We start from the raw sequence: 13,314 nt of genomic DNA on the forward strand, positions 1-13,314 counted from the left end.
TGGGAGTTGAGAGATCAAAATCTGAAATCTTTATGATATTACTTGGTAGTTATCATTGAAGCAAGGCAATACTGACTTAACACTGAAAAAGGAGAAGTATAAATTCTTAATTGGATATCTTCATAGAGAAGTTAATGACAGCACCACTACATAGTGAACTAACTCTCCACACCCACAACCATCTTGAATCCAGATCAAGATCCCAGATCAATAAACTAGAAAAAGAAAGAACCACAAACCCGACACCTAAGCAACCAGTTGCCTAGCATCATCAACAGCACACCGCGCCGCACGCTTCAATTCACTCTTCCACTCCGCCTCACGCCACTTAGTCCAAGCACTCAAACCCTCAGGCGGCTGGATGCTCAGCGTATCATAGCCCTGCTTAATGATACGGTGGACCTCACGCGGGGAGAGATTCTTCTTCCTTATCGACGGCAACGCCACCGGCGCAGGCTCATCAGCTTTAGGACTAGCAACAGTAGCAGCAGCGGTATCCACACCCTCGGAATGGAAGAGGAGTGTGTAGAAGTGAGTAGACACGGATTGGAGTGTGTCGATGGCTGCTGAAGTCACCTCGTTGCTTTGGGAGATTGCATCGGCTGCCTTGGAAGAGGTTGGGGCGCCTGCTACGTTACCGGAGCGGGACAATGAGTATGCATCGCGGAACTTGTAGATGATGGGGCCGGTTTCAACGAGCTTGTAGAAGAGATCGTCGTAGGAGGCTGGGTCTGGGAGGAAGGTGTCGCCGCCTGAGACGCAGAATGCGATTAGGTCTGCGAGGGAGGTCGTGAGGGTTTGGATCTTGGGGTTGCTGGTTAGATCGGAGGCGTAGGTTGTTAGGAAGCGCATGAGGGAGAGTAGTGTCCGCCAGAGCTCGGACCAGTGGTACGTGAGGCGGATCTTGTTTTTTGAGAGATATGTTAGGAGGCGGAGGGTGATTGCGATTGTGTGGCTGGGAGGATTGTTAGTTATGGCATGGCTAATGAATACATTGAAAGGTTGTTTCATACCTGTAGATGTTGACGTCGAGGCGCCGGCGAAGGTTATGTGTTATAGTATCGATAGCGATATCGAAGATGACGGTTGCGAGGACCCGGTCTCCGCTGACTAGCGGGAGGTAGGGCTGTCTCTGTCGACAGATGCGGACCTTTCGCTTGACATCTTCGCTGCAAATTTGCTTGCAGATGGTCGGGTCTTCGACCAGAATGCGAAGCGTAAACAGGTTTAGTTCGGCATAGTGCCCGACCCGCGGGGATCGATATGCATGTTGGAGAAGATAGGAGGACAATGAGAGGAAGCTCGAGAAAGGAGGTTCTTCCCCGTTTTCTGCTCCCAGATGAACCAAATGATAACCAAAGAGCTTATTGGCGTTTGTGAAGTCGTATGTCGCCATTAGGATTGCGGCTTCTTGTGCCGGACTGCCAGGGTTGTAAGTTTCAAATCAATGGATTCTCCGCGCAAGTAACTTACAGATCAGCGAACATGGCCTTAGCTTCTTCCGCCGAAGGAGGGTTCGCTTTGTCCCTGGCGCCAGGAGCGAGCGCTCGTAGTCCAAAGAAAATCAATGTGTTGGTCAAGCTCCAGCCTTCGGGAATATCATCCTGGACAGCAATGTAGCCGTTTCGCAGGCGATTACAGGCCAGCCCGACACCCTTGGCAACCTTTTCGATACTGGACTCATTCACAAAATCATCAAGTCGAAGCTGGTAGGGATTTTGGAATTCAAACTTATTGTAGTTTGCCAATAATCCCAGAAGGAGGAATGGGTCGAACACTTGCAGCGGAGTATCGGAATCAGAAACATACTATTGGCAACTGTCAGTTCCTTTCATGAATAGAAGCAACATGAGTAAATCAAACCTTCATAAGCGATGGAAAAAGGTCCCTGTGTGTAAGATAGGAGACCAGGCTAGTTTTGTATGCTCCGCTGGTCATAGCAATAGCCGTCTTGATAGCCTTGAGTCGCACATCAACTAGAAAGAAAAAAGTTAGGATCGACTGCCATAGCCTCAAACAAGGACAGAACAGATGGAAGTCTTACAGCTACTGCCATTGCGAATAATTCTGTCCAAGACGGCCACGAAGTCAGGAATGACATGGTCCACTTCGTCGAGTCCTGCAAGAACAGTAATGACATCCGAACTTGGGTTTGTGTATTTCTTGCGCAGAATACTCGTCAAGAAAACAGTCAATGTCTGAGAAACGAGGTTAGAGGGTGTGCTCCGGATACTGATCATGAGTTCTTACATCTAGTGCATAGGAATCCGCCGGCGCGGCCCCAGCTGCTGCCTCGCGAATGGCACGGACAAAGAAACGCCGAGTTTGGATCTAGTTATTGCATCAGCTGTTTGAGTTTACTTTTCTTTGTTTCCGGGACGCTTTCTGAATCATGGCTCACCTGTAGACCGATTGTATCGTCTGGGCTCCAATTGTCCAGGATAGCATGGAGTTGGTTCCGGTCTGGAGGTAGCAAGAAGAGTTCTCTCCAAAAGCCCTCTGAGGGCTCTGCATCATCTGTTGCCTATAAGGAGTATGTTAGCAATATCATATAAAGCTATGTTTATGTTCGTACTGTGAAGAGATTCTCATAGAGCTGGACAATCTTAGGTTTGAAGGACTCTGGTCTACTCTGCTGGGTAAGGGGTGAGGCGTCCATGGTATCAGACAGGATGATCTACAACGGTTAGATCGCCAGCATCGGACCTCGGAAACCAAAAGAGTAAGGTTGATTTAGAGTCGAGTTGATTCAATTGCTTCGAGGTTCAAGAAAAAGGGACACCAGCCACTTTGTCAGCGGATCCAGCCACATGTCCTCTACACTTGGCAATATGTTTACACGTTGGGATAATAAAAATGGAACAATTTTCAATATACACTGTATTCGTATATTAAATTGGTGGATCTATGCAGCCCATCTACATTTTGATACTATTCCCCGCCACTTAGCTGCATTTGGAGGTGTGGCATTTTCATGAGGGGTGAGCACCTCCCTCCGAGGAACGGAATTCTCCGCGGTCAGTGATGACTCAGCTTCCGAAAAACGCATTGGATGACATTGCTCTGAGTTGGTTTGCCATTTTAGCTACAACATACCTAGGTACATATCTGCGTATTTTTTTATATATTGAATAGGCAAAGAGAAAACTAGCTGATCCGCCAAGTAATCCACTTGATTAGTCTATAATTACCAAACCACCAACTCGAATGGCGCCACAACTGCCGTTGCTGCCCGTGTGGTGTGTAGAAATTACTTGATGCTGATTGGCTGCATCTGCGTCATGCAACTGCCTTACGTAATTAACTCGGGGCCACGGGGAATCCTCAAAACAGTCAGAGATTCTTCTTCTCTACTTTGTTAATCAATCCTTCCATTCCACCATCTTTCTGTCAAAATCCTATGACCCAATAACTATTTTCGTCGAGGCTCACTCCCATTTCACATTGATTGCTCCTCGACCATGAGCTTCTCTACCACCATGCAACGTTCTGTGACATCATCCGCCACACTCCTCCGATGGGCAAAGCCTTCGGCAGGATGTCTACGCACTTTCTCGTCATATGGAAATGCCTACCTATCCTCCAAGCGGGACATGCAAACCGCAACTGCCTACCGTCCTCACACGCTTCCATCCTCTTTCCCGCCTCCCCGAAGCACCGGCGGCGCCGACACTTCCATCTCAGCTGAATTCCCTCCTTCCGACATGAAATCATATCAAAACACATCACAAGGCGCATTGTCCAATGTGAGCCTTCGGGAAAGCGAAGCACAGAAATCGAAACCGAATTTCGCTTCTCCGTCCACCTCCAAGACTTCCCCGAAGCCCCGTCGGCCACTTCGGGCAAGAAAGGCAGCCATGAAATTGTCCCCGGTGGCCGTCGAGCAGCTTCGCAAACTGATGGCACAGCCGGAGCCAAAGTTCATTCGAGTTGGTGTCAAGAACCGCGGCTGCTCGGGTCTCGCCTATCACCTGGAGTACGTAGAGAAACCGGGGAAGTTCGATGAAACAGTCGAACAGGACGGCGTGAAGGTCTTGATCGACAGCAAGGCTCTGTTCAGCATTATTGGCAGTGAAATGGACTGGCAAGAGGATAAGCTGAGCAGACGATTTGTTTTCCGCAACCCTAATATCAGTAAGTGACCCCTGCAAAATCTGCAGCATCTTCTCAGACTTGGTTTACTGACTCATGATTACAGAGGAAGAATGTGGCTGCGGCGAGTCTTTCATGGTTTAAGCACACAGCTTAAGCATTCCTTTTGATATGTTTTTTTACGGGACCTTTCGGCGTCTTTCTTTCTCGGTGCATCGGACGGCGTTTTCAAAGGGGGTTTGGGGATTCCACGACTACCCTTCTGTTTGAGTATATACGCTTGATATCCAGTTGATACCTTTATCCACTTACTTTCTGCATTTTTCTATTGCGTCTTGTGGTCACTGTGGGTTCCTGCGACTCACAAGTTGGCGGGCCATGTCAAGAGACAGCCTAGAGGCTCAACCAATGAACTGTTGATTGTTTTCTTTTTGTCTGCGGGGACGTTCTTTTGATGCAAGATCAACCGGGTGATATCATATCTTTGTGTATAGATTAGTCCGAAGGACATTGATGATGACATGTGACATACTTACCTCAAAAAATCATAAACATTTACCATAAAACTGCTTCCTTAATATTCTTGGTCTTTTTTTCCTTTCTATAGCCCTTCGTGTTGTAGAAAAGTGATAGTATGACTCCGTGCCGTTGTCTAGAATGTGTCACCTGACGGGATATGGTCCGAGGCTCCAGGATGGGGTAAGCGCCACATCTAAGTTGGCCAACTTGAACATATTGCTTGTATAGAGCGACCTCAATCCATTTCACATAAAAGCACAATATTACCTCCTCCTAAAACATGGCCTCACCCTTCCTTTCTCCATACGCCGCAGGCGAACCAGACACCGACCCGCTCCTTATCGTCGTCCGCTTCTCCGCCTCAATCCCCGACCTCCAACTAGACGTCGCAGAGCCCGAGACCACAACAGGCGCCGGCCTAAAGCAACTAATCCGAGCCGAACTCCCAAACCCCCTATCATCCCACCGTCTACGCCTAATCTACGCCGGCCGCGGCCTCGAAGACACAACCGCATTAACAGCCTCACTAAAGCTCCCGCCATCACCAACCCGGAGCCCTCGCCCCACAACAGACGAACCAGAGACACCAGACGACAATGGAAAAGGCAAGCAGGCGGTGCGCGATACCCGCCCACGCCTCTACATCCACTGCTCGATCGGCGACATCGCACTCCCCGAGTCGGACCTAGCCAACGAAGCAAGCATGTCAACAACAGACCTCCTACAACAGAAGCAGCAGAAAGCCAATGTAGACAGGAAATCTCCCGCTAAGGATGTCTCATCTCTACTCCCAACATCTGCGCAACCGAGCCACCCCCAAACCCAGCCTCAGCCAACTACCACCACACCCGCACCCCGCGGCTTCGACCGTCTCCTTTTGGCGGGCTTCACAGCGGCTGAGGTCACCGCTCTGCGATCCCAGTTCCTAGCTATGCAGTCCGTTTCCCGCACGCCGGATACTATGCCTACTGGGGACCAGCTGCGGGATCTTGAGGACCGCTGGATGGATGAGGGGTCGACGGCGGCGCAGGTTCAGGGTGGTCTTGGTGGGGCTGGGGTTGGGGATGATGAGGGCGGAATTGGGTCTGGATCGCGCGGGGCGATTGATGATATGCTTTGGGGGGCTGTTATGGGGTTCTTTTGGCCTGTTGGTTGCGCGATGTGGTTGCGTAGGGAGGAGGGGGGTTTGGAGTTGGAGGAAGGGGGTTGCTGTCTGTGTAGGTGTTATTGTTAATGCTGTTTTTGGGGCGATGAGGATTATGAACTAGGGTGTTGAGATATGTCTTTCTCTCTTTTGTTATTTGGCGTTATAAGATACCCCCCAATTGAAGCTGTTTGGTACTTTACAATAAAGACTTGGGACTTTGGGCGGTTAACCGTCGTATTAGAGACAGGGATTGCTTGCACCAGAGACTTGGTCTAGCTGTATCAAGACTCGCCGGATGCTATCATACATAATGGCAAAGATGCGACACTGAGAGAGACAGAGACAATAGCCTTGCTAGTGTAGACGTAAGAGCAGAAAATAAAGGACACGAAAGATAAGACCGAGTATACAAACGCCAGCGCGAAATCCAAACGCTAATGGAACTTGCTGTAAATGACAGCGAAAATCAAAAGAACCAGAACCGTAATGATAGCAATAGTGATCATCCGATTGGTAGCCATCCTAAATAACGCACGAGACGTCAGCAACCACGTCTATATCTGGACCATAACCGGACGAAAGGGGGGTCAGTACCTACGGGCCATGCCCCTCAAAGTCTTGATACTAGTATCAACATAACCCTCACTCTGCTGCAAGTTATTCCGAGCATTCGTGATCTGCTCCCTCTGCTCATATAGGGTGCCGAGCGTGCCGCGGGCAACATCCTCCGTCTCCAGCGCCATACGCTGACTCTGCTGCAGCCGCGCTGAGCTGCGCTCTAGCCGGTCCGTACCAGAAAGTAACTGCTGTCTTTGTTCCAGGTGCTCATCCTGCGGCTCGTCGGTGTACCGGTCGCCGAAGAGTGCTTGCCGGTCATCTGAGAGGGACTTTAGCTTGCGCTTGACCTCGTCGATGTCGGTTGAGTAGTTGCGGAAGCGGATATTGACTTTTGACCGGGTTGCTGAGGGGATGTTTTGCTTCTCCATGCGCATTTGGTCGAGCTAGATGGGGATTGATTGGGTTAGTTTTTTTTGTTCTTGCAGCTGTCCGTTGTTCTCGCATTGTGGCACATGAGAAAGCCTTAGGGGTGCGCTGGACTCACCAGTTCTGTCGCTTCTTCGAGGACTTGTGTTGCGTGGCTGATTGCTGATTTCCGTTGCTCGCCGCTTGCCTCGGCGATCTGGTCCAGCTTCTGGTTCAGATCGGCTTGCACCAGCTTCAACTCGTTCTCGTAGCTGGCGAACATCTCCGAGCCGGCGTCTGTGTCTAGTGGGTTTGACATGGTGACTGTATGATATGTGTACCGGCTTAAGGGAAGTGAAGATCTGCTGTCTGTAATGGTTGATGTGTTGATATAGGCTCCACTTTATCTGGGGCGGGTGACGCTGTTCAATAGTGCTGAGTGGCGGTTCGGTCAACGGGTCTTGTTAGGGTGGCTTCACTTTGCGATCGACGTGAACTGGCTTTCCCGAAGTACTAGGGAACACAAAGAGAAAACAGTTGTAATAACCAAAGGTGCTAGGATTCGCAAACGTTGGAACAGGAACGAGTGACGGTGAGACACACGTGATTCATCTAAGCCTCGGGGTTGCATTTGCGACGGGCAGATGACATCTTATACACTCTTTACACTCTATTTTAGATCTACAGCCATTTTATCTTCTGGAAGTTGCAATAATTTGGAAATAGAATTTAATACATAGCATTAGCGTAACACCAGGCCCACACAAAACGATTCGCCTTTTCAATAAACATCCAAGATACCCCTTTGGTATACAAGATCATGGAACTCTCTCACTCGTAGCCATTTATGACAGGAAATTCTTGCTATCTTGATCCACAATGATTGCGCTGCGCTTGGCATCCAGGAAGAGATCCTCGCACTCAGCAATATCGGCCTCCTCAATTGCGCCGGGGCGGCCATTGACGCGCGAGAGAATGCTTGCGGGGGCCAACAGCTGCAGGGCATACCGCAAGCTGACCTTGCTGCCATGCTCCGAAACCTTGTTCAAGGCAGGTTCTGCGATATTGAGACCTTCGATCTTGGCGCGCAACCGGATGATAGTCTTGATCTCCTCGGGGGAGTAGGGGTTGGTTGGGATGATAAGAAGGCGGGCAAGCAGATCGGGGGGGATACCATGTGCGGCGCTGATTTCGTGAGTACCGCGGATGACTGTGTGACCGCGGTTGGAGGCAAGGATGACAATCGGGGAGATGGTTGATTCAAGGGCACGGTTCAGATATGTGAAGCACTCAATGTCGAGCATGTGCACCTATAGAAGAAGCGGGATTAGAGACATGATCCAATGATCTACAGGTTAGACTTCTCCGCGTACCTCATCGATGAAGAGAACACCAGGGACCAACTCCGCGACGCCCTGATCAATGTATCGGTTGACAACCTTGTTGATTTCCTGGCGCAACTTGTCCGTGATTTCCGTCTTCTTGGGCTTCATCAGCTGACCCATCATACTCATCACGTCTTGTCCGCCCTGGGGTCGGGCATTGGCCATATCCAGGTCGTGAAGGGTCACATCCTGAACAATTTCCTTCTTCTTGTGAACCTCGCCCTTGGGGACAGGCACATACTCCTCAGCCTCGAGATCGAATTCGGTCGCATAGGCATCGGATCGCCCGACTCGCTTGCATGAGCCGGTGTTTGCTTCAATGTAGATAACGTCTCCGACTGTGACACGCTCCTTCTGGATGGCTTCGTAGATGCTGGGGTCCAGGCGCAGCTTCTTGGAGCCCTTAGCGGACTTCAACCCGATGATCAGATGGCTAATTGTGCGCCCGTATCCGCCCAGTGGGTTCTCAGCCTCCTCGGGGGTAAGCTCTGTAACCTCTCCCTCGTAAACTTCCTTTGTTTCGCGAACACGGAGGCCTGTCACAGGTTAGCTTGAATTTCCACCCTTGTTGGGCTTCTCCTAATGTCGCATTGCATACCAATAGCTCTCCGGAAATTCTCCATCAATGCTTCGGTCTTCTTGACCTCTGCGGAATAGATTTCGCTGCCAACAATCGGGCAGAAAGGAACCTTGGTTCCCAGCTCCTGCGATACAGCAAGAGCCAGAGCAGTCTTTCCAGTACCAGGGCCACCAGCAAGAAGCACAGCCCGTCCAGCCATCTTCTTTGACTTAATCAAGTCCACCACGACACCGCATGCCTGCCCATGGTTTGAATCGTTAGTTATTCGTTACTGTGAACCAGATACCCTGGTGGATGCAGCATTGATATCCACTCACCTCACGGGCAGCTCCTTGTCCCACAAATCCATCCGCATTGTTCTCCGGAGTCCCGTCAGAGCGCAAGCCTAGACCCCGAATGTGTGTATGCGCTGCGGTCCTGTTCTCGCGCGAGTTACCCTTTACTTCACTGATCTGGACCATGTTTGAGATAGATGTGGCCGAGTAGAGCCACGGGTATTAACGAAAGATAAGACGATCAGTTGAGAAGAAGGGAGTAAAAATAAATCAAAGCTTCAAAGGAACAGCGTAGATAGAAAAGAAAGGAAACGCGATGGTTCTCTGTGAGATATGCTTCTGGCCGAAATTCGCGAGCAAGGGATCGTCGAATGAGAACGCCGACCCCAGGGCGGTGAGCTGCCCCAAATTCTTCCCTGTTGGACCTCTCCTCCGCCCGTTGTCAATTAACGACCTTCCGACTCTTTGCATTCTCGACATTCTGCGAGGGTCCGATACCTGTCGAACACAATGGCAGGCCTACAAGCAAGGTCCGCAATGGCCGCCCCCTTCTCTTTGGCCTCGGCCTTCCGCAGTCTTTCCATCGCCACACCGAAGCGGTCCTTCTCAACGACGCCGGCAACGCAATCGGTTCCGAAGCTACCGGAAACCGCTCCAGTCTACCCCTACGGACCATCCCAGTGGTACAAGCAGGCTGACTCCGGTCTGTACGGAGGCGCTTCGATCCGGTTCGGCAACAAGATCTCCAAGGGACGCAACGAAGGCAAGACACGACGAAGCTGGAAGCCCAACGTGCGCCGAAAGAAGATCGAGAGTAAGGCTTTGGGCGAGTCGGTGTATATCAAGGTCACTCGTCGCGCCTTGCGATCAATCTACAAGGCCAAGGGCCTAGACAACTATTTGCTGTCTGATCGGCCAACGCGCCTCAAGGAGCTCGGTCCTTTCGGCTGGAACCTTCGACACCAGATTATGCAGACTCCGGCGATCAAGGAGAAATTTGCAAAGCAACGCAAAGCTTTCGGTGTCCCTGAACCCCCGTCATTGAGCGAGTGGTTGAGGGACCACAAAATGGAAATCAGGGACAAAATCGAAAACCTGGACATTGATGCAATGACCAAGCCTCGCAAATCTCGGCAAGGCACCAAGTTGCCTGCTCAGTAGAGCAGCTTGGGCGAACTTGAGTGCTAAGGGAATTTGCAGGCGCTTGTATTACTATCCTGAAGAGCGATGGACGGTTTTTTGTGCACCCATGGGGTTGTGCCATCTTTGTACGCTATCTCGATTCTCCTGGCGGAAACGATGGTCACGGCTTTCTAATTTGGGTGCGGTCTCTTTTTAAATTTGCATATTGGGTCTTCTGTGTATTATACTCCAATCTTACTTCATGTTCACTTATCAAGACGTTTCATCTGACCATTTTTATGCCATGTCTATCACAAGTAAGTATAAAGAGAATATAGCACTCCACCGAAATCAGAATTCCGCCAAGCCAAAGAGGAGCGGAAACATGAGCGTGTCGTCGTCAACGCCATAGGCACTGCCAATTTCGTTTCCAAGTGGAGGAAAAGCCTGGGCATCCACTCCAGTCATCGATCCAGGATGAGCTGGTTCACGGAAAAACGGACACTCTTCGGAGCACGTGTGACCACCTAAAACCCCAAGCATAGTTTGGTCATCCGATGCCCGCAGTTGGTGGTGGAATTCTTCATTTAGGCTCCTAGGGAAATCTTCCGTGATCATCTCGCGTATCATGCGCAGGACACCCCGATGCATGATGATCGATGTGAGCAAAGGCATCTGGGATTGAATGTAGGAAGCAGACTCCGCCGATATGCGCCTTGGTGGCGGGTCTTCCTCTGTCATTCCGTAGAGTGGAACTTCTTTGGCTAGAACATCGAAGACATCACGCAAAGGTTCAGCCTGAACCCATCGCTCGGCCAGGATGGCCAGTGCAGTTGAGCACGCGCGTAATGCGTCCGGGACTTCTCGTGATCGGTAGGCGACGGTTTGATATTGAGGTGGAGTCGCCCAGAAGCAGTATAGAAGGGTGATACCTATGGCAACTTGGCTCAAGAGCTGATCACCAGACTGAGTCAGTTGATGGGGAAAAGAATAGAGGGATACCAGCACATACCCCAGGCCATAATTGTGCTGTCTGTCGGTCCTTCTGGAAAGTCCTAAATGTCATAGCAATCTGAACACAGGCTGGGACTGACCGGTCACCAAAGCCATTACAGACGTTTGCTTTGGTTGGCTGGTGTAACAGGATGATCGTGTAGTTGTAAGCCATGCCAACCCATCGATCGCTCGTGTAGCTTTTGGAGGCGACATCGCTCAATAGCCGTAATTGAGATCTCCAGGAGTCCAATTCACCCAACATGTGTTCTCGCCATATCATTGAGGCGTCGATTTCTTTGAAATCAGACCGCATCATGGTGCTGATGATCCGGGATTGTATACGTCTGCACCGGAATAGGTGAAGAGCTGGTGAGACATGTGTTTTCTGCGATGATGTTTCTATTCGAATGCGGCTATCCTCTGACCCTTGGTGGTGAAGGTCCGCGTCTCCGACGTTTGAAAAAAGCTACCATTGTCAGTGTGTTCAATGTTATTTTCAGGTACAGATCCTGAGGTCAGGTTATTGGGAAATGACTTACCTCCACGCTAATGTGTTCATCGTTTATATTGTTGGGGATGTGGTAAATCCAACTGACAAATCGATCTAAAGCATAAGCAGACCAAAACACTCGACGGCGGGTTTGGACCTCTAAGGAAAACGCGGGATTCAGCACCTGCGGCTCGCTCTCCGCTAAATGAAGTTGGGCCATGACACAGTATCTCATCATTGCAGAGACAATAGTGACAATCATCTGTGAGGATGGAGAGTGAAGTGCATGCAGAGTCAGGAGGAGATATGCCTGTGCATGTAGGACAGAATCGGGTTGTGCGAAAACATGGGCAAGATATTGCATGGCGCTGTTATACAAGGACTAAGTTGTTAGAATTCCTTCGTAGCCTTAAGTATTTGATATGCACTTACTTGAGAAGTAGCAATGTCGTCGACAGAGACACGAGGTGTTAGAAGTAGGGCAACAGCATGCACCTACAATGTATCGAAGGTTAATATAGACTCGAATTAATGAGTATTTTATCCATACCATAGTCACAAAATAGTCCTTCCATAGAGACTGCTGATGTCTGGCCCTGTCCATCTGCGAACGAGACTTCCAAGATTCATACCAGCCAAGAAAAGTAGCCAGATGAAGAAAGGGATATCGTGGGTTAACTCGTTCCAAATATATTTGAACCAAACGATCAGATGTCTCATTTGAAAACAGTGGGACACGATCCGCTTGTGATACTTGTTTTGTGAATTGAGAGAAAATGGGGGCAATTGGACCTTCAGACTGTGCTTGGAGAGATCCTGAGGTCTCAGTGCCTGTGAGAGTAGCTAGTATACCAATCAACAAGCTGGAATGTCCACATTGGCCATGAGTATCCGGTAGGCCCTCCACTACATGGGGGAAAGGTAAATCTAATGATGCACCTGTGGCTGAAGATCGTAGAGTGGCAGAATCCGATGACACCCCGGCACGAGGCATACTGCGAGGGTATGGTGACCTTGACGCAAGAGAAGCCTGAGGTACATGGTCCGTTTCATTGCCCCTTTGATATGGAGATTCCTGCGTAGGTGTTTGCTGGCTGGCAGAGAGATTCTCTGACCTCTTATCTGGAATTTGAGACTCGAGGTTTACAATTCTTTCTTCAAGAGCTCGGGTGTATCTATAAAGGCAGTTAGCAGGACACCTGTAGCATGGTTGACTCGACCTACTCGGTACTGACACGAGCCTTTCGGCTCACCGGCTCACTTGAGATACATTCTATATACAATTAGATGAGATTGTCTTGTTGTTGGGTCATTATATACTTACCCGTATTTGCTGCTGAGCAATTATCACACGGTCTGCTTCCCGTACACTGGCTTTGGTTAGTCTGTCTGCGGTTCAAGGCTGTAATCCAGACGGGTACTCTCACCTTTTGCTTCCGTAATCGACACCGTCGGCAAGCCAATGCTTTTTGCCTCTTTCTAGATGGTGCTACTTTGTTTCTTTCCATTCGGACTCGGCATCTAGCGGCTCAGTAGGTTCATCGGACATCTTAGTCCGATGACGGTTCCTTTTCGGCTCCATCTATCCACGTGACTGGACATTTGCCAAAGGCTGAAAGACTTGATTATTTGATCGTTGGCTTCATTTGAGTGTGTTTATAGAGATAGCAGACTGATTAGATTCAAGGTTAAGTTCAAACTATTGGTGAAATTGCAGTGCAAGCTCATCGGCATGCCAAGGTCCG

General features: G+C 49.8%; 7 protein-coding genes across 7 annotated transcripts; 3 read left to right on the forward strand and 4 right to left on the reverse strand.

Annotated features, from left to right (window-relative positions):
* Positions 1-246: 246 nt before the first annotated feature.
* Positions 247-2,659, reverse strand: N7489_011234 (ARMH3 family protein; the record flags this gene model as incomplete). The annotated part of the gene is made up of 8 exons (XM_056716983.1): positions 247-955; positions 1,014-1,421; positions 1,474-1,808; positions 1,864-1,976; positions 2,045-2,198; positions 2,251-2,331; positions 2,402-2,524; positions 2,576-2,659. 8 exons carry the CDS (start codon positions 2,657-2,659, stop codon positions 247-249), a joined length of 2,007 nt encoding a protein of 668 aa, XP_056564605.1.
* Positions 2,660-3,461: 802 nt separating this feature from the next.
* isa1 (Fe-binding Fe/S cluster assembly protein ISA1) lies at positions 3,462-4,236 on the forward strand (the record flags this gene model as incomplete). Its single annotated transcript, XM_056716984.1, has 2 exons — positions 3,462-4,134; positions 4,199-4,236. The coding sequence occupies 2 exons, from the start codon at positions 3,462-3,464 to the stop codon at positions 4,234-4,236; spliced, it is 711 nt and encodes a 236-aa protein (XP_056564606.1).
* A 655-nt stretch (positions 4,237-4,891) lies between these two features.
* Positions 4,892-5,879, forward strand: N7489_011236 (DSC3 family protein; the record flags this gene model as incomplete). The annotated part of the gene is made up of 2 exons (XM_056716985.1): positions 4,892-5,780; positions 5,833-5,879. The coding sequence occupies 2 exons, from the start codon at positions 4,892-4,894 to the stop codon at positions 5,877-5,879; spliced, it is 936 nt and encodes a 311-aa protein (XP_056564607.1).
* Positions 5,880-6,147: 268 nt separating this feature from the next.
* Positions 6,148-7,062, reverse strand: N7489_011237 (v-SNARE protein VTI1). Its single transcript, XM_056716986.1, has 3 exons — positions 6,861-7,062; positions 6,353-6,759; positions 6,148-6,280 (listed from the first exon to the last, which is right to left on the reverse strand). Exons 1-3 carry the CDS (start codon positions 7,038-7,040, stop codon positions 6,193-6,195), a joined length of 675 nt encoding a protein of 224 aa, XP_056564608.1. The 5' UTR covers positions 7,041-7,062; the 3' UTR covers positions 6,148-6,192.
* Positions 7,063-7,566: 504 nt separating this feature from the next.
* rvb1 (RuvB family ATP-dependent DNA helicase pontin) lies at positions 7,567-9,147 on the reverse strand (the record flags this gene model as incomplete). Its single annotated transcript, XM_056716987.1, has 4 exons — positions 7,567-8,031; positions 8,095-8,642; positions 8,705-8,924; positions 9,004-9,147. The coding sequence occupies 4 exons, from the start codon at positions 9,145-9,147 to the stop codon at positions 7,567-7,569; spliced, it is 1,377 nt and encodes a 458-aa protein (XP_056564609.1).
* A 324-nt stretch (positions 9,148-9,471) lies between these two features.
* On the forward strand, positions 9,472-10,122 carry N7489_011239 (mitochondrial 54S ribosomal protein bL28m; the record flags this gene model as incomplete). The annotated part of the gene is made up of 1 exon (XM_056716988.1): positions 9,472-10,122. One exon carries the CDS (start codon positions 9,472-9,474, stop codon positions 10,120-10,122), a length of 651 nt encoding a protein of 216 aa, XP_056564610.1.
* A 312-nt stretch (positions 10,123-10,434) lies between these two features.
* Positions 10,435-13,118, reverse strand: N7489_011240 (uncharacterized protein; the record flags this gene model as incomplete). Its single annotated transcript, XM_056716989.1, is given in 8 exon segments — positions 10,435-11,037; positions 11,096-11,545; positions 11,619-11,951; positions 12,002-12,064; positions 12,120-12,744; positions 12,794-12,842; positions 12,894-13,048; positions 13,063-13,118. The coding sequence occupies 8 exon segments, from the start codon at positions 13,116-13,118 to the stop codon at positions 10,435-10,437; spliced, it is 2,334 nt and encodes a 777-aa protein (XP_056564611.1).
* Positions 13,119-13,314: the final 196 nt, after the last annotated feature.

The sequence above is a fragment of the Penicillium chrysogenum genome (assembly GCF_028827035.1).
Source record: "Penicillium chrysogenum strain IBT 35668 chromosome Unknown utg000005l_segment0_segment0, whole genome shotgun sequence".
NCBI classification, from domain to species: Eukaryota; Fungi; Ascomycota; class Eurotiomycetes; order Eurotiales; family Aspergillaceae; genus Penicillium; species Penicillium chrysogenum.